The sequence below is a fragment of the Pezoporus flaviventris genome, unplaced genomic scaffold (genome assembly GCF_033815535.1).
Source record: "Pezoporus flaviventris isolate CSIRO_AGI_PZ_B2104156 unplaced genomic scaffold, CSIRO_AGI_Pfla_v1 ptg000097l, whole genome shotgun sequence".
In the NCBI taxonomy this organism is placed as follows: Eukaryota; Metazoa; Chordata; class Aves; order Psittaciformes; family Psittacidae; genus Pezoporus; species Pezoporus flaviventris.
The window spans coordinates 5091450-5115268 of NW_026892645.1; the positions used below are offsets into that span (position 1 = coordinate 5091450).

Below are 23819 nucleotides of genomic sequence, written 5' to 3' on the forward strand. Positions count from 1 at the left end.
TTGGCACTGTCACATCCCCGACACCCACCAGCTCCTGTCTGGTCACTGTCTGCTCAGCAGCATTCTCACGTTATCAGGGCAGTCAGCACCCTGTCCCTATCTGCCTGCCCTCATCCCGCTGCCCGGCTCCGAGGCATGTGGTAAATCTCGACCCACCTGCCATGAGCCGAGGAGATAACCATCAGCACCGCTTTAGCTTGGCTCCAGACATCACCTCCCCGCTGGATGGGTGCCCTGCTTCTCCAGCTCCATGCAGGGCCGCTGCTGTGCAGGGCTCTTTGCAAACATCACAGGCACAGAAAGCCTACAGAAAGAGGGAGAATCATCCCTCCCTCTGTCCAGTCCAGTGCCCAGGATGCTGAGCTATTACTGAGCATGTCACAGGGTAAAAAGTACCTTGAAAGCCCGGGGAGTTAATTTAATCTGGTGCCTGTCTCTTCTGCTGATGCTGATATAAGGGAATTTCCCTGCCTTACACACAGAGCTGCCCCAGCCTCCCTGTGAGAGTCCAGCATCACAGCCCAGCCCGAGGCCCCAGCGGGAAGGGGATGGAGGAGGAAGGGTCGCATGGGATGGACGCAGCACCAGCAAACCCCTGTCAAAAGGGCAGTGGGAAAGGAAAGCAATTTGGGCTCTCCTGCAGCAGGGTGGGCTGTCAGCACCAGATCCAGCCAGGGAAACCGAGCTTGGGAAGGAAACCACCCCAGTCCCTGCACTGCGACCATGATGAGCACCGTCCTGCTGCACTGCTCACAACACAGCCACAAACCCCAGGGTTTATAAATATCCCTGCTAAGCTTGTAGACAGGCTTCCTGCTGCAGCAGGGCTATTCCAGGCCTGACACCCGATCCACACGGATCACCTGGGAGAATGCCCGGACGGACAAATCCGCACGGACAAATCTGGTGTGCTCCATGCACCCAGCTCCCTCAGCCTCACTGTGTTCCTGCCTCCCGGTCACCCTGCAGTGTCCTGTGCTGCAGTCCCGGGGTGCCTGCCACAAGTCCCCATGGATGGCTGGAGATGGGGTGGGATGGGAAGGGCAGCAACATCCCCTTTCTCTGTGATTCACCGGCAGTGTTGGTGCATCCCAGCCTCCAGCAGTGCCTGGCCAAGAAGCAGAGCTTGCAGCCAAAGTGCTTGCAAGCAAACCCATGGTGTTCCTGGGTGTGATTGTTCAGGGGGTGAAAAAGAGAGAGCTTGGCCAAAGTGAAATGTGATATTCTGCAGTGTGCATGGCACAGGCAGCAGATCCAGCCAGGCCCATCAGCACAGCACAGCGTAGCCTCCAGTGGGCCGCTTGTATGTGTTGCTGATCAGATGGTGAAGAGCAGATCCTGCAATTCCATAAACCAGGAAACCATGCTGGAAGGACATGGAGGCACAGTGCTGGGGGTAATAATAGGAGGAATGGAGCACGGCCATGCTACAGTGAGACATGGGCAGGTTCATCAAACAAGGAGCAGAAGGAAACACAACACAGCATCACCAGACACTCCTAATTCATACTTATCACAGCTTGGCCTCACCTCTCCAACCATTCCATCAGTGAGCAGCATGCTCTCGGGCACAGGAGTCGTTTAATACCGGGCTCAGTGCAGCCACACTCATCACTCCCAGCAGCGTGATGGGGATGGGCACGACCAAAACCCAGAGAAAACTCCATCTGCAGTAAAAAATCTGATTTAATTAGAATGAGATAATGCAATTTCCTCCTTGACCAGAACACCAGAGACAGCCAAGTTGAAGCAAAACCTGGCTGAAGCTTCGTGAGAATGGAGGTGCTGAAGACGCAGTTTCACCAGATTCATGATGCTCTGAAAGTGTGACAAGCTTGTTTGAAAAGTGTGAAAGAGTCTTGGAAATGTCAAAGGATTTCAACACCTTCTGGAGGCTGCTGAAGCAACTGGATATTGCACTTGGAGATGCTCATTCCATTCTTTCTTGTACTACGTGATGGTAAGTTGCTTGTAACTTGAGTGTGTTCTTGGCTCTTGTAGCTGTGGCGGGGCTAGTGACTGTAATTGTGCACTTCATTGGGAAGTTTGAAGGAAATACTTGGCCAAACCTTTGAGAAATGCACAGAAGAAAAGCAATAGATGGGGTGTTTTCCACCTGCTGCAGTGGAAAAGACCCTCCCCTCATCCCGTGGCATTCGCTTGTCAGGATCACCCAGTAGCTCCTGTCTCTCCTTCCCATCGGAGGGCAGACAGCAAGTGCACAGTGCTGGAGAATGCCAGGCACAGCGTGAGCTCATCGAGCCTGTTGAGAGCACGGGGTGGGAAGGACTATATACCAGTATTGAAAAGGGGCCTACAGGAAACATGGAGAGGGGCTTTGGACAAGGGATGTAGGGACAGGCCAAGGGGAATGGCTTTAACCTGCCAGAGGGGAGACTGAGATGAGCTCTTAGGCAGAAGCTCTTCCCTGTGAGGCGCTGGCACAGGGTGCCCAGAGAAGCTGTGGCTGCCCCATCCCTGGCAGTGTTCAAGGCCAGGTTGCACACAGGGGCCTGGAGCAAGCTGCTCTAGTGGAAGGGGTTCCTGCCTGTAGCAGGGGATTGGAACTGGATGAGCTTTAATGTCCCTTCCAACCCAAACCATTCCTGATCCCATGTCTCCATGAATAAAAGACATTTACTCCACTCTGCTCCGCTGTAGCACACTGAAGGCATCACTGGCAGAGAGGTTTTTACTCTTGGTTCCCCAGGTTTCCTACGTAGAAGCACACCTCAAAGGACACAATAATAATAACAAACACGCACCCGGAGTTCTGCGTCCCCCTCAATGCACAGCAGCTCTTACCAAAACGCTGGACACGCACACCCCTCTCCTGGTGCTCAGCTCTTGCCGTTGGGATCCTCAGCAGCGTTACTCCTGAAATGATCCATTACAGAAGTTTATAACTTTGCCACGGGCCGCTGCTGCCTTGGGTGGCTCCTAAGGCTCTATTCCAGTTGCCCCTCAGTCGCTGCGCTGCTATGGAGAGCTCTGCCTTTCTGGCTGCTTGAAACCCAGTCCATCAACCTAGGGCTACAGGTTTTGCACAGAAGGAGACCACCCCTTTCCCAAATCTACCACCCGAGCTCCAGCTGGGAGAGGGAACTCTTAAGCTGAAACCCCAAGAGCAAATACACAGGGGAAAAGAAAAGGGAAGGGAAGGGGTGGGGAGACATGTCTCACCAAAACTACATTACCCACAATCCGCGGAGCAGTGGGAGGAAATGCTGCTTTTTGCAAAGGAGGGTTAGCCTCAACAGCTGCAGTTTAAAAGCGAAATAAGGGGGAGGAGGGATGGGACTGGGCGAAGGAGGGAGGACGGGCGGGCAGGGAGCGCAGCGGGCTCGGGGCCGCTGTCATGCGGCGGTCCCAGCCCGGGCGGCCGGCGGGGAGCGCCGGGGGGCTCGGAGCAGCAACGGGCGAGTTCGGGCAAAGTTTGACCCCGTTGCCTTTCTGATCCTGCGGCTGCGACCGGAGCGGGAGCCCTCCCCGACACCACCCCCCCCCCCCGTCTTTAGCTCCAGCGGCGAGGCTGAGCGCGGGGCCGGCGCTGTCCCCGTATGCATGAATGTATTGCGAGAGAGGAAGCTCGCTGCAGCCAGGAGGCGGAGGCACCGATCCTGCTCCTCTCACCTCCCCGGGCATCTAGCAAAGAGGCGAAGGGAGGAAAAAAAGGAGCGAGAGAAGGAGCCTCCCCCCTATACACCCCCCCCCCCCCCCCCCCCACCTCCGCCCGCCGCACCGCGCCTCCGCGCAGCGCAGGGAGCGCGGAGCCCGGTGCGGAGCCCGGTGCGGAGCGCGGCGGCCGGGGCTCGGCGCTGCTCCCGCCGCCGCGGGATGCTGTGACCGCCCCGCGGGGCCCACGCGTGTGTGCGGGGCAGCCCATGAGCCCCGCAGGCTGAGCCGCAGCCCGCTCGGCCGGCAGCAGCAGCGGGAGGAGGAGGAGGAGGAGGAAGGTCGGACACCCCTGCGGAGAGACGCTCGCCGAGGAGGAGGAGGAGGAGGAAGGGGAGCCGCGGGGCCGGCGCCCCCCGGGCCGGTGCGTGGCGGCGGGATGACACGGGCGGTGATTCCGCGGTGCTGAGCGCGGCCCCGCTGCGGGAGCGGGACCCCCGGTCGGTCCGTGCGGCTCCGGCTATTTCTAAGGAAAGGGCATTATAGTTAATAATAATCCCCACCGCATCGCCGGCGGAGGAGCCTCCAAGCACCGGGGCTTTGGCTACTCCGTGCGTTTTCCACCCGTCGTTTCTTTCGGGTTTATTATTGTGATTTTTTTGTGTGCGAAAGGAAGTTCTGAACAACTGCAAGTCAGGAAGTGGAAATCCACACCGGTTGTGACAAGCCGGGGCTAAAAACTATTTCATTATTTATATAGATGTGTCTATCAACAGTCTGCTTTTCATCCAAAGAATAAAGGGAAATACCGGCTAGTTCTATGTTTGACGGTGAATGACAGACCGCATCTGAGGAAAGGAAGGACTAAATATATCGGCTAAGAACACCACCGTTATTTATTGAACTCAAGAGCCCTTTTTTTTTAACCCAAAGACTGTTTGAGTGATACATTTAATGGGTCATTAAAAGGGGAAAACAATTTTAAAGGCCCTTTTTGCTTCTGAAGTGCAGCTAGCCTCAAAAATAGCAGTACTTGTAAGACAGATACTCAAATTAAGGCTTTACGTGATGAATTTTCTATCCTATGGATATCAGTTTTGAGATTACAAACCAAGAAGATCTGTAATTGATCTAGCACCAGATAATTTCAATGCCTAATATTCCCCAGGATTGCTGGAGTACCCTAGGAGCTGCGTCGGACTGTACTCGGGGTATGCCATGGGCTGTATTCAGAGTATTAGCTGCAAATCCAAAGTTTTCCGGGAAAGTATTTCAGTGATTGAAGTCAAAGCCTCCATCGATCCCATTCCCACCAGCATCGACGAGTCCTCCAGCGTGGTCCTGCGCTACCGGACCCCTCACTTCCGAGCCTCTGCACAAGTGTTGGTGCCCCCTATTCCCAAGAAGGAGACCTGGATTGTGGGCTGGATCCAGGCTTGCAGCCACATGGAATTTTACAATCACTACGGGGAGCAGGGAATGTAAGTATTTCCACGAGCACGTGCGGGTGCGTTTGCCTTGTGGGAAGGACCATGGCCTGGGTGGAAGTACTGGATTAAGCTGAAAATTCTAATGCAGATGGTTTGATTTTAAAACCCAGCTCTTCTGAAACTTAACAGGACTTTACCCTATGTTTAAAACACAGGAGAGCTTGTCCCTGCCCTTTAAAAGGAGTGGGTGTTCTTCCCATCTAATGGAAATGTGCCCAAGCCATAACCAAAACCCACTTGCTCTGATAGGAACCCAAAAGCAATCCTGCATTTCCCAACAGCTTTTGAGCAGCACTGGAGATCCTGGGAGCCCAGATCGCCCTGGTACCGCAGGCAGCCCTGTTGATACATGCTTTACACAAAGGGTCCCCCTGACCCCCTGCTCTTCTTGTCTGCATCCTCCCCATCCCTCCCAGGGTAAATCTGCTCCTTGAGAAGCCCCAGGGAAACCCAAGGGCTGACACTTGTGGCACATTGCTGGCCCCAGCGGGCACTGCTGCTGCTGCAGTGGGCCACCACTGGGGGCTCGGTGGCCCAGCAGCTTTGGGAACACATTTGACATCAGGGGATGGATCCTGCTTGCCTTGCCTATGGCAGCAGGCAGCCTACAGGGACAGAACAAGATGGATTTAACCCACTGAGAGTTAAACCCTTTACAGGGTGAAAAATTCACATTACCCACTTTTGGGGTAATATAAGAGGAGAAAGATAGGTATATGTATAAGATAGGGGGAAGTGAGGGGCTGTTTGGCACAGGAAAACCACCCTGTTACTGGTCAGACAGTAAGAATAAGACAGGAGCGAGTGAAATGAAAATGTCACCTCCCCACAGAAAAGTCACCTCCTCCCCAGTCCTCTGCCAGTTTGATCACCAGACGCTGGTGCAGGATTTGGCTCGCAGTTAAAGCAGCAACAGCACCTGATGTCCAGATGCCTGCACAGCCCAGCAGTTCTGCAGTGCACGGTGCTGGCAGCGCTGGGTGCAGCAGAGATCTGTCTGTCCAGCCACGGGGATGAGCCTGACCGCAGAGCCCTGGGCTGGCAGATGGTTTGGGGGCTGGAGGTGCTGATGCTGCCCGGTCTCAGGGGCAAGGGAGGAAGGACGGGAAGGTCAGATCCTAAGGAACTCTCCCATCTGCTCACCTGAGTGTTTGGTGTTAGAGGGATGCTGGCTCAGCCCCTCAAGGGTCATTCTGTGTGGCTTAAAAGACGGTCAATGAGGAGGGCTGAGGGAACACCGGGTAGGGCTGCAGAGCAGGATAGACTGACTTAGTGCAGTGCCTCCCTGCCATCAACCTGAACATCTGCATGCACATCCTGGCCCTTCTTCCCTCCCTCCTGCCTGTAAGCTCAGATAAGGACACGGGTTCAGCATCTCAGATATAAAGCGCATACGTGTTGTAAGATGTGGACCAGAGCGAAAGGCAAGTGAGGAGTAGCCATGACAGTGTCCCCCCCACTTTTGTCCCCATGTCCCTTCTCTGCTCAAGCATAAAGTGCCTTGAGAAGCAAACTGGCACCCGGCAAACAGCACCAGTGAGGCTCAGCGAGGGAGCAGACCAGCTTAGCTTGATTTTAAAAGTACTTACAGCAGGCCCGAAATCTGTAGGCTTTTTGGCTCCGGCACCATCTTTAGCAAGGACAATTTGTTGCTCAGATGTTCCCAATTCCAGGCCTATGGGATTTGCATGTGTAATTCTCAGGCTCATTTAGAAATCCTGTCTTCAGCGACCAGCTGCGAAGGAAAACAGAGAAGTCCACTGTATAGAAATACAGCTCACATCCACTGAAACAAGGAGGATTGGGCAGAGAGCTGCTCTGTACAGCAGAGCACTGCTGTATCCTTCTGTTTCCCTGCACCTGAGTTTGCCTGTGTTTGGAATGAGGGTTTGGTACAGTCTTCCCTTACTGGAATGCTTTGAGACCAAGGAAAAGTTGTATCTACAGGCTGAGTGCTGGAAACAGGTAGTCAGAATTGAGCACTGCAGCTATGTCAGGGAGTTATTAGCTAGAAAATCATGGAAACAAGGATTTTTCCCTAAGAGGTTCATTGATATTTAACTGATACAGAGAAAGGAGTTACCCAAACACAAGCAGGAATTGGCCTGCTCCTCCACTCTCTTTCTATAGACCTGTCACCATCTGAAAGCTATAAATAAAGGTGTTTGGGAGGAAAGGCTTCTCTCAATGCCATTGACACATGCTCTTGGAAGACCTTTACAGAGAGAGGGACAGGACACAAACCTATCCGAAAGATGGGCAAAGCCTGTAGCTGGTGTAACTCAATGTAATCTCACTGACCTCCACAGAGCTGCATTGATTTATGCCGGCAGAGTATTTGTCCCAACTTTCCATGATGGAGAGAGGCTGCTGCCACACACATATCTGTGATCACTGGGGTGACAAGCAAACAGAAAACACCAAATCATCACAAATCCTTCGGAGCATCAGTGCTTACAGCAGGCTTTGGGTTAATTTGTCACTTCCATGCTCCAAAGTTGTTAGCTGTGTATAAGCTGGCCATTAGGTTGAGGACAGAAACAGCTGAGAAATACTGGAGCAGATGGAGCGGTGCCTATATAGGGATATTAGTTACAGAGGGAATAATTCAGACACATTTAAAGTGGCACTGGCCATTTGGGGCTAAACAAAGTGGTTTTAGGTGTAAAGGAAAACAAGTAAAGCTTAGATGACGCGTGAACGCTGGCATTATTTTACATGTAAGTCAGTAGGTGCTGCTGGGAATGTGAAAACCTCCAGCATGAGGATGTGGAAGTGCTCTCTGACCCCACTTCCCTGCAGAACTGGGGCAATCTCCTGGCTGCTGTTGCTGCTCCCTCGAGCAGGGTTTTACCCTGTTCCTTAGGGAAGGATGCTGCTGTGCAGTGGGAAGCATCAGGATCAGGCCTGTGTGGGAGCAGCTGGATGGGGTCCCCACTGGGATCTCCCCCATGGGTGCTGGTTCCCCATCATGCAGCACTTGCTGGGACCTGTGTTAGTGGCTGGGTGATGCCAGAACAGCATTATCCAGCCTCGTTTCTTCATCTCCATGGAGATGTGCAAGAAGCGGTGCAGATGGAGATATGCAAAACAGGGAGAGAAATAAATTGGAGTTTGCATATGATCAGCCCAGAATCTGGAGAAGTTTCAGGTGGATCTTTCTCCCTGATGGGGCAGCTTGCAGCATTACATCATCGCTTTACCTACCCGGCATCTCTCTTGTGACAGTAAATCTCCTATGCCCTGCAGCAGAGGCACAATGAACTCGAGAAATCAACTTGTCAAGAGAATAAACCCCGAGTCCTCGGAAGGGAAAACACAGTCAAAACCAGATTCACCACAGGAGAAAAATAAGGTTATCCTTTCCCTGGGAAGCAAAGGGAGGTCAGCTCACAGTGGGAATTGACCCTCTGGGGGTTTGGAGGAAAAGGCTTTGCTGCCCTTACCTGTGCTGTATGCAGACACTTTAACACAGGCAAATAGGTTGTCCGGCCCGATTTGAGCCTGCTCAGCTAAAGCAGCAGCAATCTGTCCCTTAATGCCAGCGTTCTGCTGGTGTTACTCCCTGAACCAGCACGCAGCGAGCAGCGCTGCCGGTTCACCAGGAGGAGCACGCAGCTGGAGGATGGGGAGGGAAGAGGGACCAGAGCAGCGTGACTCCGACAACAGGGGAACAACATCTTGAATTTCCTTCCTGTTCTTTGCTGTAACCGCGGCTTGAGTCTCTCGCTGTGCTGCAGCAGGCGAGACAAGCGCTGGAAAGGGCAATTTAAAATCAAGCAGTTCCGACTGTCAGGTTCCCTTTCTTTCAGCACAGGCGCAGGGGAGGGAGGGAGGCAGGAGCAGGGATGCGAAATACTCGAGACGGCTTTTCACTGCACCCACACGCACTGCACCGGTACCCGCACCGAGCACAGTCAGCATCCGAGATCGGCTTCTCCCATCTAGGCAGCTGGTGGAGGGGAAGGGTGTGGGAAAGCACGAGGTTATGCAAGTCCACCTGGCCTGTGACTAATTAGGAGCTGGCTTTAAGGAATTGGTGCTGGTAGTGCCTGATGCCTGTCGTAAAAGGTTAACTGAACGTCCCCGTGTCACTGCGGGATGCACAGGGCCGGAGGCCGCTCTGCTTGGATTTGCTGTCACTGCACAGGTCACTGCAGTGATGGCTCCAGTTTGTGCTGGGGGGGGCTCGGGGTAAGCTGGGGGGCTTCATTTCATGTGACAGAATAGGAAGGAGTGTATCTGAATGAGGACTAGGAGGCGAAAACCTACATAAAGCTGCTTGGCTGTCAGCAGCAGGGCTATGCTTGTGCCACAAGAAGTAGCTCAAAGTTCCTTCTGATAGGAAAAAGCCATTTGTTAATAGGGGTTTGTTAGCATCCAGTCTCTGGTGGTGCCCATCCTGACCGTGAAGGTTTCAGAAGAGGCAGGAACAAGCATTACAAACCGGAACCTACTGATTTTGGAGCTGATCAGCCACGGTGAATCCACGAAACCAGATAGGTTGGTTTCTTTTCATGCCTCTTCCCTGCTATTGTCAGCAAAGTGTTTACTGGGCACTTTCTGGTCTTTTCTTGGCTCCACACCACCACAGAAAGATGCTGATGCAGCCAAAGACCATTCCACAGCGTTCTGTTCAAAATCATCCAAAAAAGCCAGTTGTTAGCATATTGTTTAACACGGACACGCTATGCAAGCAAAGGCTACCAACCTGGCCAGCGTGCAGGCTTTGCTGTAGCGGCAGGACAGGGCCAACCACGACCAGCAGCAACCATCTGGTTTCACTCCAGTCATGGGATCATCATAAGGCCTCGGTTTTCTTCTCATGGCTAAGCTGTGCAGACAGAGCCTCGTGGTTTTGAAACCCCAGGGTTAACCACACACAGGGTGCTCCCTGAGGAAACACAGCCCAGTTTCTTTTTCCCCATTCCTGCCAATGCCTTTTCCTAAGCAGGATGCGCTTCTGAGCCTGAGCGCAGCCATGCTGCTCACCAACACGCTCAGCTTTGCACTGAGGTTCTGCAGGCTCTGAGGGCAGCATCCTGCCTTCAGCAACCTCCCCATGCCCTGACACAGATCCACTTCTTGCTCTCGTTTAAACCCTGGGCAAATCCTGATAATAGAGCAACCTGCTCTAGTGGAAGGTGTCCCTGCCCATGGCAGGGGGTCGGAACTGGATGAGCTTTAAGGTCCCTTCCAGTCCAATCCAGTCTGGGATTCTCTACTGGTCTGGGGATCTGATATGTGTAGGGACAAGCAGGTCTTAGTTGCCCTGCAGTTTCAGAGCATCCTCTACCTGATTCTTCTGCCATTCGCCCACCAGCCTCTTGCAGCATCCCAGGTCCCAGATTGGCACTGTGGTACCCACAGAGATGCTGCAGCTGCACCTTAGCACCACGCCTGTCAGGGTGAACCTCTGGGAAATCATCACATCTCATCCCCAGGTGACAGCCAAGCTGGGTCCTGGCCACTGAATGGAAAGTAATCCTAAACCATCTGCTGAAAGGGAGAGAAAGAGCCCCCAGATGGTGTTTCAGAGCCGGGCTGTGTGGTGGGGAGGAGGTGGGGGCTGCAGACACGACCTCTGCTCATCTGCCTGCTGAGGGCTGCTCTCATCCAGCATCCCCAGGGCTTTTCCCTGAAGAGCATGGGGGATGGCGAGTGAGGATGACTCTGGTTTAGAGAGCAGAGCGCATCAACGTCTCTGCAGCAATGGGGGTCCTGGCAGGGCTGCTCAGGGATCTCCTTTTGGCTGCCTTCACTACAGATTTTCTTCCAGGGAAAGGACTCCCTCTGCCTGCTGGCCATGGGTTCGGGAGGGGAGGATTTGCTGCAGCTGCGGTGCCAGAGCTGACAGCAGCCCCTAAATCTGTGCACGGAGATGTCGCGCTTGCATAACCCTGGTCCTGCTGCTCGGAGCATCCCTCCATCCCTGCTGCACAGCATGCGTCCTGCCTTGCCCTTAACCTCCCAGGCCATATCTGCCCTGCAAACCAGCCACCTCCTGCACAGGGCAGCCCTTTGCTCAACGCCTGCCATGGCACAGGGGGCATTTTTAACTCGGACCCCCCCCTGCTAGGGTGAAAAGAGAAATGAGATCTTTAAATCCCCTGCAGTATCCTCTAGCCCCAGCCAGGCACTTACAGCCAACTGCTGAGCGATCCAATGGCTCCAAACATGGAGGCACTTCACGGTCATTAACTAATTAACAAAACAGCCTTGTGAGACTGACACATTAGTCCTGGCCAGAGCAGAGGAGCAGCTCATCCAGCGCTGGGTTAGAGCTGGCTGGGCCCCACATGAGCCCCCTGCCTGCTTGCGCCCACTCCAGCCCCTGCTTCAGCCAAAGGGGCTATTTTAAGCTGCAGCACTGGGCTTAATAAAGGCTTGGACAGTCACTCTGCTGAGCCTGAGCACATGTCCTCGGTGTCCCTCCCAAGATAAACTATGTCCCATTATGTAGGGGGCCACAGGGTTTGGGGGGGGGCTGGGATACAGCCTCATATCCCAGCCCCATGGTGGGTCAGGGCTGGGAGCTGCTGCCACACAGCCCCTTCTGCCACTTCAGCATCTCTGGATGCTGGGAGGGCTCATCCGTAAGCAAGAAGGAGAAGATACATCAGAGCCATGTCTACCAGCCTGCTTTATAAAGGAGTGTCCTTAAAATACCTGGCACATGCTCTGTGGTTATGCCATCGCTCTGCCTGTCCCTAACCCTTTGTCTGAGGCATTTACAGCAGTTTGTTCCTATTGGCAGACCTCATCTTAATTAAATCAGAAGTTAATAAAGAAACGCAACCCCAGTTGTGCGCTGCAAGGTGACAGAGGCAGTTTTCACTCCATTGCTCGCTCTAAAGCCCGACCTTTCTGCCTGCTCGCAAGCGCAGCGCCCAGCGACCGGCTCAGGCAGTTTTACAGGCTGGCTGACCTCAGTTTCTCTGATTACTGTAATAGCATCCCCAGCCCGGAGCCTGGGGTGCAGCCTTTGAACTGGGTCCTTCCTAGGGCTGGAGAAGGATGGGTTACAGGGGCAGCGCCAGGCAGACAGCAGGGAGAGACAGCGGCTTATCCAGGGACTGAAAGGGAAGAACAGAACAGGGCAGTGGGAAGCTTTATGTTGGGTCCTACTTCAATCGCTTGGTCCTTTTGTCAGCTCAGCCCATGGCCAGCTCTGAGCCTGCCTGATCTTCTGCTGACACCGGAGATATTGTGCTATTGAGAGAAGGCAATTCAGCCCCGAGCCTTGCTCTCACCGGTGAATACAGTGCTGGGGCGAGTCCTTGTGTTCAGACAGCCAAAGACCTGCAAGGAGATACCTGCAACACTGCGTTATCTCCAGCGCTGGAGCACTTACCCTTTGCAGCCTTAAATAGACACAGTTTGAACCACTCCAGGCTACCGTCGGTCCCTGCAAGGTATCCCTGCTTGATGCTTGCTCCTCAGTGGTGTTTAACAGCAGGACAGACTTCCATGATCAGTCCTGGAAATGGGCAGGCAGTTTTAAGGGCAGGGATGGGGCGTTTTCAGCAGGATGGTGTGAAAGGCACAAATTCAAGTAAAAGCTGAAGGGGAGGGGGATGCATTCACACCCCCTCCTTGAAGCCTGGCATGCTTCTAATCTAATTAATTAATGCATTATCCATAACTTGCTGTTGATTGCGGCAGGTCAAGTTGGGAGCTTCCGGATCTCCTGGACGGTAAAATCCAGGCCATCAGCGACTCAGATGGAGTGAACTATCCCTGGTACGGGAACACGACGGAAACCTGCACCATCGTGGGTCCCACCAAGAAGGAGTCCAAGTTCAACATCAGCATGAACGACAACTTCTACCCGAGCGTGACGTGGGCAGTGCCCGTCAGCGAGAGCAACGTGGCCAAACTCACAAGCATTCACCGGGATCAAAGCTTCACCACGTGGCTGGTGGCAACCAACACGGCTACCAACGAGATGGTGACCTTGCAGACTATCAAATGGCGCATGAGGCTGGGCATCGAGGTGAACCCCAGCAGACCCTTGGGGCAGCGTGCCAAGCTGCAGGAGCCCTCTGCTCAAGAGCAGCCCCAGGTCCTTAGCAAGAATGAGCCAATACCACCCAGTGCCCTTGTCAAACCCAATGCCAATGATGCTCAGGTACTCATGTGGAGGCCAAAGGATGGGCAGCCGCTCGTGGTGATACCTCCCAAACATCGGTAATACGAACCTGGCGTCCCGGCACCAAAAGGGAGAAAAAGAGAAACGAACCGACGAACCCGAGAAGCAAAACAATCACTTAGGTATTAGAACACACACGTAGAATCTGAGCAAGATCAAGAATGCACTTTTTCTTCATTCAACAAATGCAACCATTCTACCTTCTCCCATTGGGACGGATTTCACTGTGCTAAAGCTAAAGAGGAGACCTTTGACCGGGGTCTGTCTCATCACTGGATTCCTAAGGGAAGAAACTAACACTGATGTCTACCCCTAGAGCTGGTTTTTTTTCTTCCCTACTTTAGTTACTGTTTGAACTTCAGTCTCATTAGCTTGTCCAGACTGCCCCGAACAATAAGGACATTTTATTTGGGATTTTAAAAGGGGTTTGGTTTTTTTTTTTTCCTTTTATTTTTTTTCCGTTTTGGTTGAGAACAAAACAAGTTCCTGGAGCGAAAAGTTCATTATTTAAGATAGGGATTATGGTTCTTTTTCTTTTTTTAAGCTATCAGGTTCTGAGTTGCAAATCCAAGTCATGCGGCCTTATGTAGACTTTGCTTTGCATTGCCAAACTTTTGCCTTAAAGCTACGTCTGAAAAACAACGAACCAACACCACCACCACCAGGCAGAATGTCCTTTTTCTACAGAATCTCTGGGAGAAAGTTTTGGAGCGAGGGATGGATCCATCAGGGTGTTGATGGACGGGAAAAGAAAAGGGCCTGAAGTTGGGAGAAGCACGGTAAAAAGAGAATCTTCCTGGTTTTACAACCTGGATCAAGAAAGCATGGAAATAATCTCAGTTTCAAAGCAATGCAAATACCAAACCTGCGGTAGGATGTCTCTCGAGTGGGAGCTACCGGGCCACGTCCCTGCTTCACAGAAGAGGTAGCAAGAAGCTTGCACTGCTTACGCTTGGTGGTCTCAGTCTCCTGTTAGCATAATCGTACGGGACAAGCTCACAGCTGGAGTTGTGGCCCTGGGAGGTAACATACACCAAGAGGGGATGATGTCCCACGGGGTTTGGCTTTAAGACACACAGATGTTTGCCAGCTACAGCCCGCAATCCACCAGCTTGGGGCTGCTGGTGAAGCTGTTGCCCAGTTTTCCCATGAAATCCAACTGACAGCGCTGTAAGAAGAGCGGGATATAAAAAGGATCCTTCTGAAGTAATTGGAGATGCATGGGTGTAAGCGAGGGCAGATCTTATCTACCAAGTCTACCCAGCAATATCCATAATTCAGGAGCAGCCACAGCTGAAAATAACAGGCACCCATTCCAAGCAGAAGCTAGGAAAAACTCTTCTTCCCATGACAACAAATCACGCTGGGGTTAGAGAATCTTCTTCCAAATGACCTCACGGTCTACGCACCCATCAGGAATGGGGTACGGACAGGACCATGGTACTGTGCCTGTCTGGTTACTGCACAAACATCCATGTAGCAAAGGGTAAGGCGTGAGAAGGTGCGAGCAGGGCAGCACTGAGTCTTGGGTCTAGATCCTCCAGTAAGGAAGGTGCATTGGAGCAGGAGGTGGAGCCTGTAGGTTTCAATAAGGCTTCAGAGGTTACCGGAGGCACTTCTGCAGAGGGAGCCGGCGTGGAGGAGCCGTTGGAATGGGAAGGGCATGGTTTGCACGCAGAGGAAGTCCTGCAGCAGAGGTGGCATCTGGAGGACAGGGCACAGGATGGGAAGCGGAGGCTCTGCTCTCTTGCTCCAGCACACAGCCTGAGGCAGAGCACTTCCCCTTCCCTCTGCAGCTCCTGCCCCTAGAAAACATCTCTTGTTAACAATTTGCCTCGAGAGCAAGGACTGAAGAGAGCTCGGCGTGCCAGAGACAAGCCTGGCCCTGCTGAGCTGGTCTGAACAGGTCTCACAACCACACACACGCTGCTCTAAAGGCTCTCCCCTCGGGGAGGCACCGATTCGCTGCTATTGCCATCCTCATCTCCCGCACAGGACATTACCAGCAAGAAGTTCTCCTTCCCACTTCTCCAAAGCCACGTCATCGACTTGGCACCAGGTTCAACATCACCTGCCCGGGGAAAGCAGGTCAAGAAGGTAGATCCCCCCGCCATGACAATCTCAAACCAGCAAACAAGGATCCTGGGTCCCTGCAACCACTGTACCCCCATTTCCCAGGAAGAGCACCCTCCTCCATGCGCTGGTGTTCAGAGATGCTCAGTCACGGAGCTGCTCTCTTCATCGGGCAGATCCCAGAGGTAGGAAGTCCAGCATCACAAGCAGCTTGCAGACAAGAGGACTGGATCAAACCCAAATCCATGAGCCAAAGTTAGCCTAAATCTAGGCTTTGGGACTATACAGGATGAAGCTAGGGAGACTTTGACTTGCACGGTCACTCTGTATTAAACTCCATTTTCTTACACAGATTCAAATGCTAACTATAGCTCTACTGGCACAGCCCTTTGGGACTTGTATTTTCTCCTAGGCAATACACGCAGAAGAGGACAAAATGTGAGCTGTGGGTGAAGAGCTGATAACGCTTGCTCGCATCTCGGCTACCGCTTGGATGCAGTCCCGTTGGGATGAGCAGAAAGGGGTATTTATGCCTGGTACTCACTTTGTCTCCGGGTGCTGAGTACTTACAGTTCTCACTGATGTCAGCATGGGTCCAAGAAATCGGACCCAGTTGTCTTAATAAGCTGCACGAAGGAATTCCAAGGAAAGATTTCTTCTCAGTCACCAAAAACCACATTCAGGGAACACCTACGTCCTTTTCCACTTAGCTCTGTGTCGGACTTAGTCTCCCAGTGCATTAAATCTCGTTCCTCCTACTTCCCTCTACCTGGTAGACTGGATGCATCCATGCAATTTGATAGTAACCTCCTGGCTAATGCGTTCCGTTGCACTGAACAGACCCAGCTAAGCAGTAAATATGAAATTCAAAGTTCACGTTGGGGTTGGCTTTGCATGGACTTCTCCCTTCCCAAAGAATGCCTTTATCCCGTGCCTAGGTTGAAACGTGCCCCTCCACCTCCATCACCAGACATGGCATAGAAAAGTGATGCTGCCTCTTTTGAGATTTCATGCGTTGTGATTAAAAGTGATGTTTTTCCAACGCTGCTTCGTTACAGACCTGACTGGGACAGATTGAATAGAGAAGGAATAGCGGCTGGAAGTTGCAGGTGCTATAGACATCGCTATTGCTGTGGCTGGTTAACGGTCATGGGGTTAGAATGGGGATTGACAGGGTCCCAATGGGGACTTAAATGTCTGGGGACCCAGGGCATCCTGCACTGAGTAGGGTGGTAAATAAGAGGTAAATAAAGCTCCTTCTCTGGCAGCTTCTTACAGAACCAGGAATGCACAAAGGATACACGGGTAAGGCGATGGGGCACCACCATGGGATCCTGATGCGCGTGAGCTTGTCTCTGCCTCACCTCTCCCATCGGTGATGCTCGGCTCTTTAGAGCCTGACCATCCCAGTCAGAATCCTGTGGTGGTCCAGGGTGGGAAGCAGCAGGGTGAGCCCTGGCCAAGACCCTCCCCTTAGCCCCACAGCGTCATGGGCTGTACGGTTCTCCTTTCCTACCCTTAACGCTGAGATGAGCATGGCAAGAGCGGGGCAGCCCCTTAGAAAGTCAATAGAGAAGTGAAGCAGTGTTGGGGGGGGTATAGACCTGCTGAGCCGGCGCAGCAGTGAGCAAGGCTGGGTCCAGCAGCAAGGGGTAAGGCGAGGGCTGCCCGAGCCCCGGCGCAGCAATAAGAATCGTCCTTGGTCTTGCAGAGATACTGTGAAAACCACCCCGAGATGTACCGAGTCTGGACACTTACAGAGATGTAAAACCAACAAAACCCTGCTTTTATAACAGAGAAATAAAGTGACGTTTTCAGACGCGTCCGCCTGGAGTCGTTTGGGTGGAAGCCGCTCTTGAACCAGCAGCTCCACCACCTCTGCACGCACGTTCCAAGGCAGCAATAAGCACCCCATTTCCCACGGGTGCCCCTTCAGCTGTTAGACCGCATCGGGCGCAGGGCTCTGGTTCAAACCCCCAGCAGACACCCCGTGTTTGTCAGCAGCAGGACGGAGCTGCGCTGGTGGCACCGCAGCAGCTGAGCTGCCACAGTTGGGGTTCCTGATGCTTACTTAGCAAAAGCACGGTCAGATGCTGAGCTGTAAATGGCACATCTGGAGAGTGGCAGCCCCTCAGCCAGGCATGGGGACCCCGGGCAGCAGAGAGCACCTCTGCCCCTTCCAGCCCAGGCAAAGGAGAGGTTAAAACGTGCCACACAACACAAGTGGGGTTGAAATACCGCCCTGTATTAACTCCATCGTTCTTTGCCCCCCACAGTGTTCACATTCAGCCAGCTGCAGTGTGCGCTCGCAGCCTAGAAAGCAACCGTATCCTGGGCTGCATCAAAAGGAGCGTGACCAGCAGGTCAAAGGAGGTGATCCTGCCCCTCTGCTCTGCTCTTGTGAGACCTCACCTGGAGCATTGTGTGCAGTTCTGGTGTCCTCAACATAAAAAGGACATGGAACTGTTGGAACAAGTCCAGAGGAGGCCACGAGGATGATCAGGGACTGGAGCACCTCCTGTATGGAGACAGGCTGAGAAAGTTGGGGCTGTTCAGCCTGGAGAAGAGAAGCTGCGTGGAGACCTCATAGCAGCCTTCCAGTATCTGAAGGGGGCCTATAGGGATGCTGGGGAGGGACTCTTCATTAGGGACTGTAGTGATAGGACAAGGGGTAACGGGTTCAAACTTAAACAGGGGAAGTTTAGATTGGATATAAGGAGGAAATTCTTCCCTGTTAGGGTCGTGAGGCACTGGAATAGGTTGCCCAGGGAGGTTGTGAATGTTCCATCCCTGGCAGTGTTCAAGGCCAGGTTGGACAAAGCTTTGGGTGCCATGGTTTAGTGTGAGGTGTCCCTGCCCATGGCAGGGGGGTTGGAACTGGATGATCTTAAGGTCCTTTCCAACCCAAACTATTCTATGATTGTATTTGCTTTCCAGGAAAGGAAACTGCTGGGATTCTTTTTGGGGAGCACAGCTTCTGTACTGACCTGTTAATCCACAGGGCCCAATCCTGGCACTTCCTAGGTCCGTGCTCCAGCTCCTCCTGCCATGACCAACCCCTCCAAGGGCTCCTGCCCACACGCCAAAGGAAGACACAAATTTCTCCCTTGTCCTTTCAGTAGCTTTGCTGCTCTCTGACGAGGCTGTAAAGCAGGATCAAGGCTTCTCCAAGGAGCAGCAGGGCAAAGACTTGCTCTACCTGCTGCATCCGCTTCCACCCAGTACAGTAGAACCCTCCTGCCTGGTCAGACTGGAGGACCCACACCACGCTCAAGGCTTTCCTGTGGAGCACCCCCAATGAGGAGCACCTCGCACCCATGTCCCCCCTTCACTGCCTCTCCTCGTGTCCTGCCTGGAGCCTGCTACAAGCCTCTTGTGCCCCTTGAAGGTTGCAGCCAACCTTTGCAGTGGGGAGAGCCGGCGCCAGCATCCACACCACCGAGGTGCGGGCCCACATCAAACAGAGCCACATGGCCCGTTTGGGGAGTTCCATCGGCGGCACAAAGCCAAGGGCAGGAGGAAAGGCACATACAGGAGGTCATGGCTTGAGGGAGGGAATGTGCAGGGATGGAGCCCGAGGAGAGGACAGGTTCCGGGATCCCTTTGCAGGGTGGAAACTGTCCCGCTCATCTGTTGGGAGGAGGTTAAATTTAGATGTCCTAGATGCGGAGGGAGGGGTGCGGAGAGGACAGCAGCCAGCCCGCAGCTGTTTGGGGTGACACCCTGACAAAGCCAAGAGCACCCGGTCCCTTACTGTGTGCACAGGGACACCGGGAAGGACGAGGATACGGGGAGGACCTTGGCTGCTGAGCTGGAGCCCCGTTCAAGCACCACCAACCCCAACCCTTCCTTGCAGTGGGTACAGGGGCTGCAATTCAAACTTCACCTTTTGCCACTTGGGGCTCTGCAATTTCCTAAGCCGGGTTTTAAGCAGGGGCAGCAATTCCTTCAGTGGAGGGCACCGGCCTCCCCATCCTGCTCCGAGCGCTCTGCAGGGACTTCCCTCTGCTGATGCAAATCAGGTTTTGTTTCCTGTTTCTTCTGTCTCACGTCTCCTTTAGCTGCTCACGTGCAGCAGCTGCAAGCACTCGCTCTGTTCCTTCGCATGTTTTCAAGTGTTAAAGCCCAATATTTTTAGCAATGCACTGGAGAGCCTTGAGGCATCTATTGAAAAAAAAATAGAGCAAAAATACCGCGTCATGTGTTCCGTGTAATTATAACACAGCTCATTAATCTGCACCGAGGTACCCAAGGCTGCCTTTAGTAACACCTTTGTAAGTCAGTGTAAACTGGAGACAGAGCCCTGCCAAAAAGCCCAGACACAGGAGAGCAGCACTGGAGAGTGAGGTCTGATCCTGCCCTGGTTCATAACTGTGGGGTTGTCCCCTATTTCCCTCAGTATAGGGCAATAGCTTATTTCACCTTTGAAGCATCATTTAAACACAGTGCATTTGAAGCTCCTGGTGCCTGCAGAGCAGCACTGCAGAGACTCCATATACTATATGCATATATTATACTACATACCCCATATACTATAGGGAGCACTGACCCAGGAACGGCTCCAAAACAAAAAGGGGTCCTGTCCCTGTCGGAAGGGGATGCAGTGACGAGGCAGGAGCCCAGCCCAAGGCTGCAGCATCACCCATGGCTGCGCACCCCCAGGAGCAGTGCCCCCACACCTCATCTTATCTCGTGGTTGGGAACAGGATGAGTTCAGACACGGGCGCTGGCAGCACAGAGTGTGCCCGTGCGTGATAAGGGCACGTAGGAGAAGTCCTGACTGCAGCAGGAGCCAGAGACACGGGGAAGGAGCTTTGTGACCGCGGACAAAAGAGGTGGGGATGGTGGGAGGCAGGGGACATGGGGAGTGTAACCTCACTGAGCATAACCGCAGGGTCCTCGTGCAGCCGGGACAGACATCCACAGTCCATGCAGGAGAGAGCTTGAAAATGATGCTCGCACGTCCAAGCTCATCCCTCGGTGAGGAATGGTCTTTACTTGATGGCTGCATCACCCTGGGGTCTCGCTGCTGTGAGAGGGGGGAGAACAGCGCTGGTCTCACTGCTGACCACGGGCTGCTCATCCCATTGAGCCCCTGGGGCTCAGCACGACATTTATCTGGGAACAAACACTCCCTCGGCACCAGCAGACATGCTCATGCAGGATTATTTTTCCTTGGAAGCGATGCTGGAAGCAATGCACAAGGGCAGGACGCATGAAAACTAAGAAGGGATAAATAAAATGTCACTTCAGCCTCTGGGCTTGCTGCAGCAGGGACACAGATGGGCTGAGGGGGGAAAGCGAGGCAGCTCCACATGGATTGCTGGCAAAGGGTGGGAGAAGTAATGCCACCACCCTCCTTCACCTTTCCACCCTGCTCCCAGCAGCTGGATCAAGGGCCTGGAACATTCAGCAGCACTTTTCCAACCTCCCCCATCTCTCACGGGGATCCTCCTCCTGCCTGAGACTCACCACACAGACACCAGCACAGCCCAGCAGCTCGCTGCTGAGCCCGATAAGCCTGCCCTGAGCAGGATGGTCACGTCAAACACGTCTGCTTTCTCCCATTGAGCACCATCAGGGGTTTGGTCAGTGCAGGTTGGCTCTCCTCTGGCAGGGAGGTGGCCACATGGGATATAACCTGGCAGCACGAGATGAGCTCCAACCCTGCAACTCCTCCTTGTTCTTATGGCATTATGGTGCTGTGACAAGGAAGAGCCAAAGAAACAATGGCCTGCTCTCCCAGGAGATGGATCCAGACTGAGGGGTATCGCTGAGACCACTGGCACTCTGCAAGACCTCTGTATTCTGGAATACCAAGCATTATACAGTAAACCTCTTCAAAACACAAGATGAAATAATTCTCATTCCTTCTTGTGCCTCTGACACAGCCACGTTTTGCCCCTTTTACAGAGAGATTTGAGGAGCTTTCCTCCCTTTTCAAGAAGCAGAAATCCCCGTCCTGGTCTCTCCATGGGTTTGGGGAGATCCTCTCTCTACACCTCAGGCTCCCTTCTGCCCACCGAGCCTGTAACATCATCATTAGCACTCTGCCATAGCACTCGGCTTCCCGCTGCCTCCAGGCCATGGCACGGTCTCAAGGGAGGGAAAAATGTGTTCTTTCATTAGAAATAATTAAGAATCCACCTTTGATGAAAGCCTGGCGAGGCTTCTTCTCATACGGAATTGGCAGGGTAAAAAGGCACGGCCACGTTAGCACAGACAAGCGGGTAAGCTCCTTTAGAGCAGTCACTGCTATCAGTTAACTTGAGGATGAACCAGCACGGACAACAAAGCCACCAGAACCAGGGCTCCAAGCCCAGTCAGTCCTTGGCTTCTTTACCAGCTCTGTTGAGCCGGGGCTTCCTGCGGTAGTGGCTTTACTCTGTGGTGGACATCTGTCCCCAGAACCCTGGAGGGAGGCCATGAGGTCCCAGACCACTTAACGCAGCTGACAGCCAGCTCCAGCTCCTGGCAACCACCGACCCAGAGCCAGGCGCTCGCCAAGCCCTTGACTCATCCCATGGAAATGCAGATTTGCTCAAAGCCGACTTTGCTGCCGTTTTGTGCTTATTCCTGTAGGCTCGTGGTCACGATCAGCCTCTCTGCGCTGCTCGGCGCCTCCAGCAGCTACTATGGAAACAGGGCACGCAGTTCAGGGGGCTGGGTTGTTTCAGCCATGATGTTGGAAGCGTGGCAAGGAAATCAGTGTTCAGTCAGGATCTGGAGTGACTCCACAGGCCCTTCACTCGCCCAGGGTAAAGGAGTTAACAGGTAGCGAGCAGCGCAGCAGGGACAACCCCCCAACTGCTCCCATCATTCCACAAGAGAAACTTGAAATGGTCCAGCGTGCCAACATCACATTCCTACCGAGCCAATCTTCTCCATAGCAAGAGGTTCATTAGCTATCTGGGGCAGCACAGCTGATATGGCCTCGCTAGGAGGTGTCGCATGCCACAGCGAGGGGAGATTAATGCAAAGAATTTAAGGTCAATGGTTTGGGCCAACTGCTATTTATAAAGAGGAAGGAAAGCAGAGCAGCAGTATCACCTCTAGGCCATAAGAAATGGTGTATAGTCAAGGAGGACGTAGCAGGAGGGCACACTTCAACCATCTTCAGCTTTTTCTTCCATCGCCAAAGCAGCAAAACTGCAGTAGATTTTCTCCAAGGATCTCTAGTGCTCACTCTCTTCCATTAGAGGGAAAGGGAGGTTATAAACAACCCCCTGACAAGGGTGCTGTCTCAATTTGACACGCAGCATGCCAGGGTTCAGAAATCCAGGGCATATGTAAAAGCCTTGGAGCCTATAGCAAAGCTATAAGCCTTCCTTGTACACTGTAATTCCCATCTTTCAGTGGTCTTCCTTTTTAAAGGGGACCTACCTAATGTCATTCCCTGTTGCAGAGATCAGAAGGATGCTTTCCACAACAGGAGTTAGGATAACACTAACTTTTTAGGTTGACTTGAAAGAAGGGATTTCTTCAGGAACTGTTGACAGAAGTATTTGGTTTAGAACACTTGGACCCAAACCCAAGCTGTTATCAACTATTTACAATCCCAAAAAGCCACCACGTGCCCACCAAACCAAAAAGTGACACTTAAATTGTGTGGTATTAAAAAGAAACCTTAATGTTTCTGCTGATAACAGCAAAAGCAGAACTACCCCAAAATGTCCTAACAGAACCAACAAGATAAACCCCATCCCATCTGCATGTATTCAACTAATACACAAGCTGTTATATCCAAAGCATTTTTCAGAGAGCAACAAAACCCCATTTACATCATGTAGAGGTTTCGTGAAGGTCAGATGCATCAGACAGAGAAAGTGTCTGTCCAGAATGCCTTCAGGGCATTCTTTAAGCCACTTGCTCACTATGCTCAAGTATAAACAGATGAGAGTTTCAAAGGACCCTGACTAAAGCTGAGAGCCACAGGGAACAAGCACAATCTCAGACATGTCACAAGCCCACAGCCAAAACTGTAAGCTGCAGAATCACTAACGCCTCTGCATGGAGGTCACGCTTTAATACAAGGGCCAGAAGTTTTCCCTATAACCCGAGTTTCATTTTCTGAGCTCTGTAAAATGTACAGAAAGGTAAAAATAGGAGAGCTTTTCCTTCCCACCTCTTTGCTGAATGTTACTGCCATGGGAACGTGTTCTGCACGCTGCCAGTTTCTTCTCAGATAATTTCCTATTTCTCCACTAAGCCTCTGGCTCACACATGACTCAGTTTTAGCACTTCACTGAGAGAAGCATGTGGACCATCCCATACTTAAAATTAGCAGGGCAAAACTTCAGCCCCTTGTGAAGGGCCCTGGACAATCAGTCATTCTCTTCAATGAAATACATGCTGGTTTGTATCACAAACCAACTTGAGCTACTCCCTCGTCTAGGCATGGTATGAACAGCAGAAAGGTAACTCCACTACGGGGCTAGTAACCACAGCACACATCTATTTCTTCTAGATGCAGGGAGATAAAGCCTTCC

At 52.7% G+C, this 23819-nt stretch overlaps 1 protein-coding gene and 2 long non-coding RNA genes across 3 annotated transcripts; 1 reads left to right on the forward strand and 2 right to left on the reverse strand.

Moving 5' to 3' along the window:
• Nucleotides 1-1325: 1325 nt before the first annotated feature.
• LOC133281367 (uncharacterized) lies at nucleotides 1326-2037 on the reverse strand. Its single transcript, XR_009747489.1, has 3 exons — nucleotides 1921-2037; nucleotides 1531-1667; nucleotides 1326-1427 (listed from the first exon to the last, which is right to left on the reverse strand). It is a non-coding gene; the product is annotated as an uncharacterized LOC133281367 (long non-coding RNA).
• A 726-nt stretch (nucleotides 2038-2763) lies between these two features.
• LOC133281459 (uncharacterized) lies at nucleotides 2764-7141 on the reverse strand. Its single transcript, XR_009747524.1, has 3 exons — nucleotides 6966-7141; nucleotides 6695-6840; nucleotides 2764-2877 (listed from the first exon to the last, which is right to left on the reverse strand). It is a non-coding gene; the product is annotated as an uncharacterized LOC133281459 (long non-coding RNA).
• Nucleotides 3738-14369, forward strand: FAM78A (family with sequence similarity 78 member A). Its single transcript, XM_061477085.1, has 2 exons — nucleotides 3738-5096; nucleotides 12771-14369. The coding sequence occupies exons 1-2, from the start codon at nucleotides 4834-4836 to the stop codon at nucleotides 13297-13299; spliced, it is 792 nt and encodes a 263-aa protein (XP_061333069.1). The 5' UTR covers nucleotides 3738-4833; the 3' UTR covers nucleotides 13300-14369.
• The last annotated feature ends 9450 nt before the right edge of the window (nucleotides 14370-23819 follow it).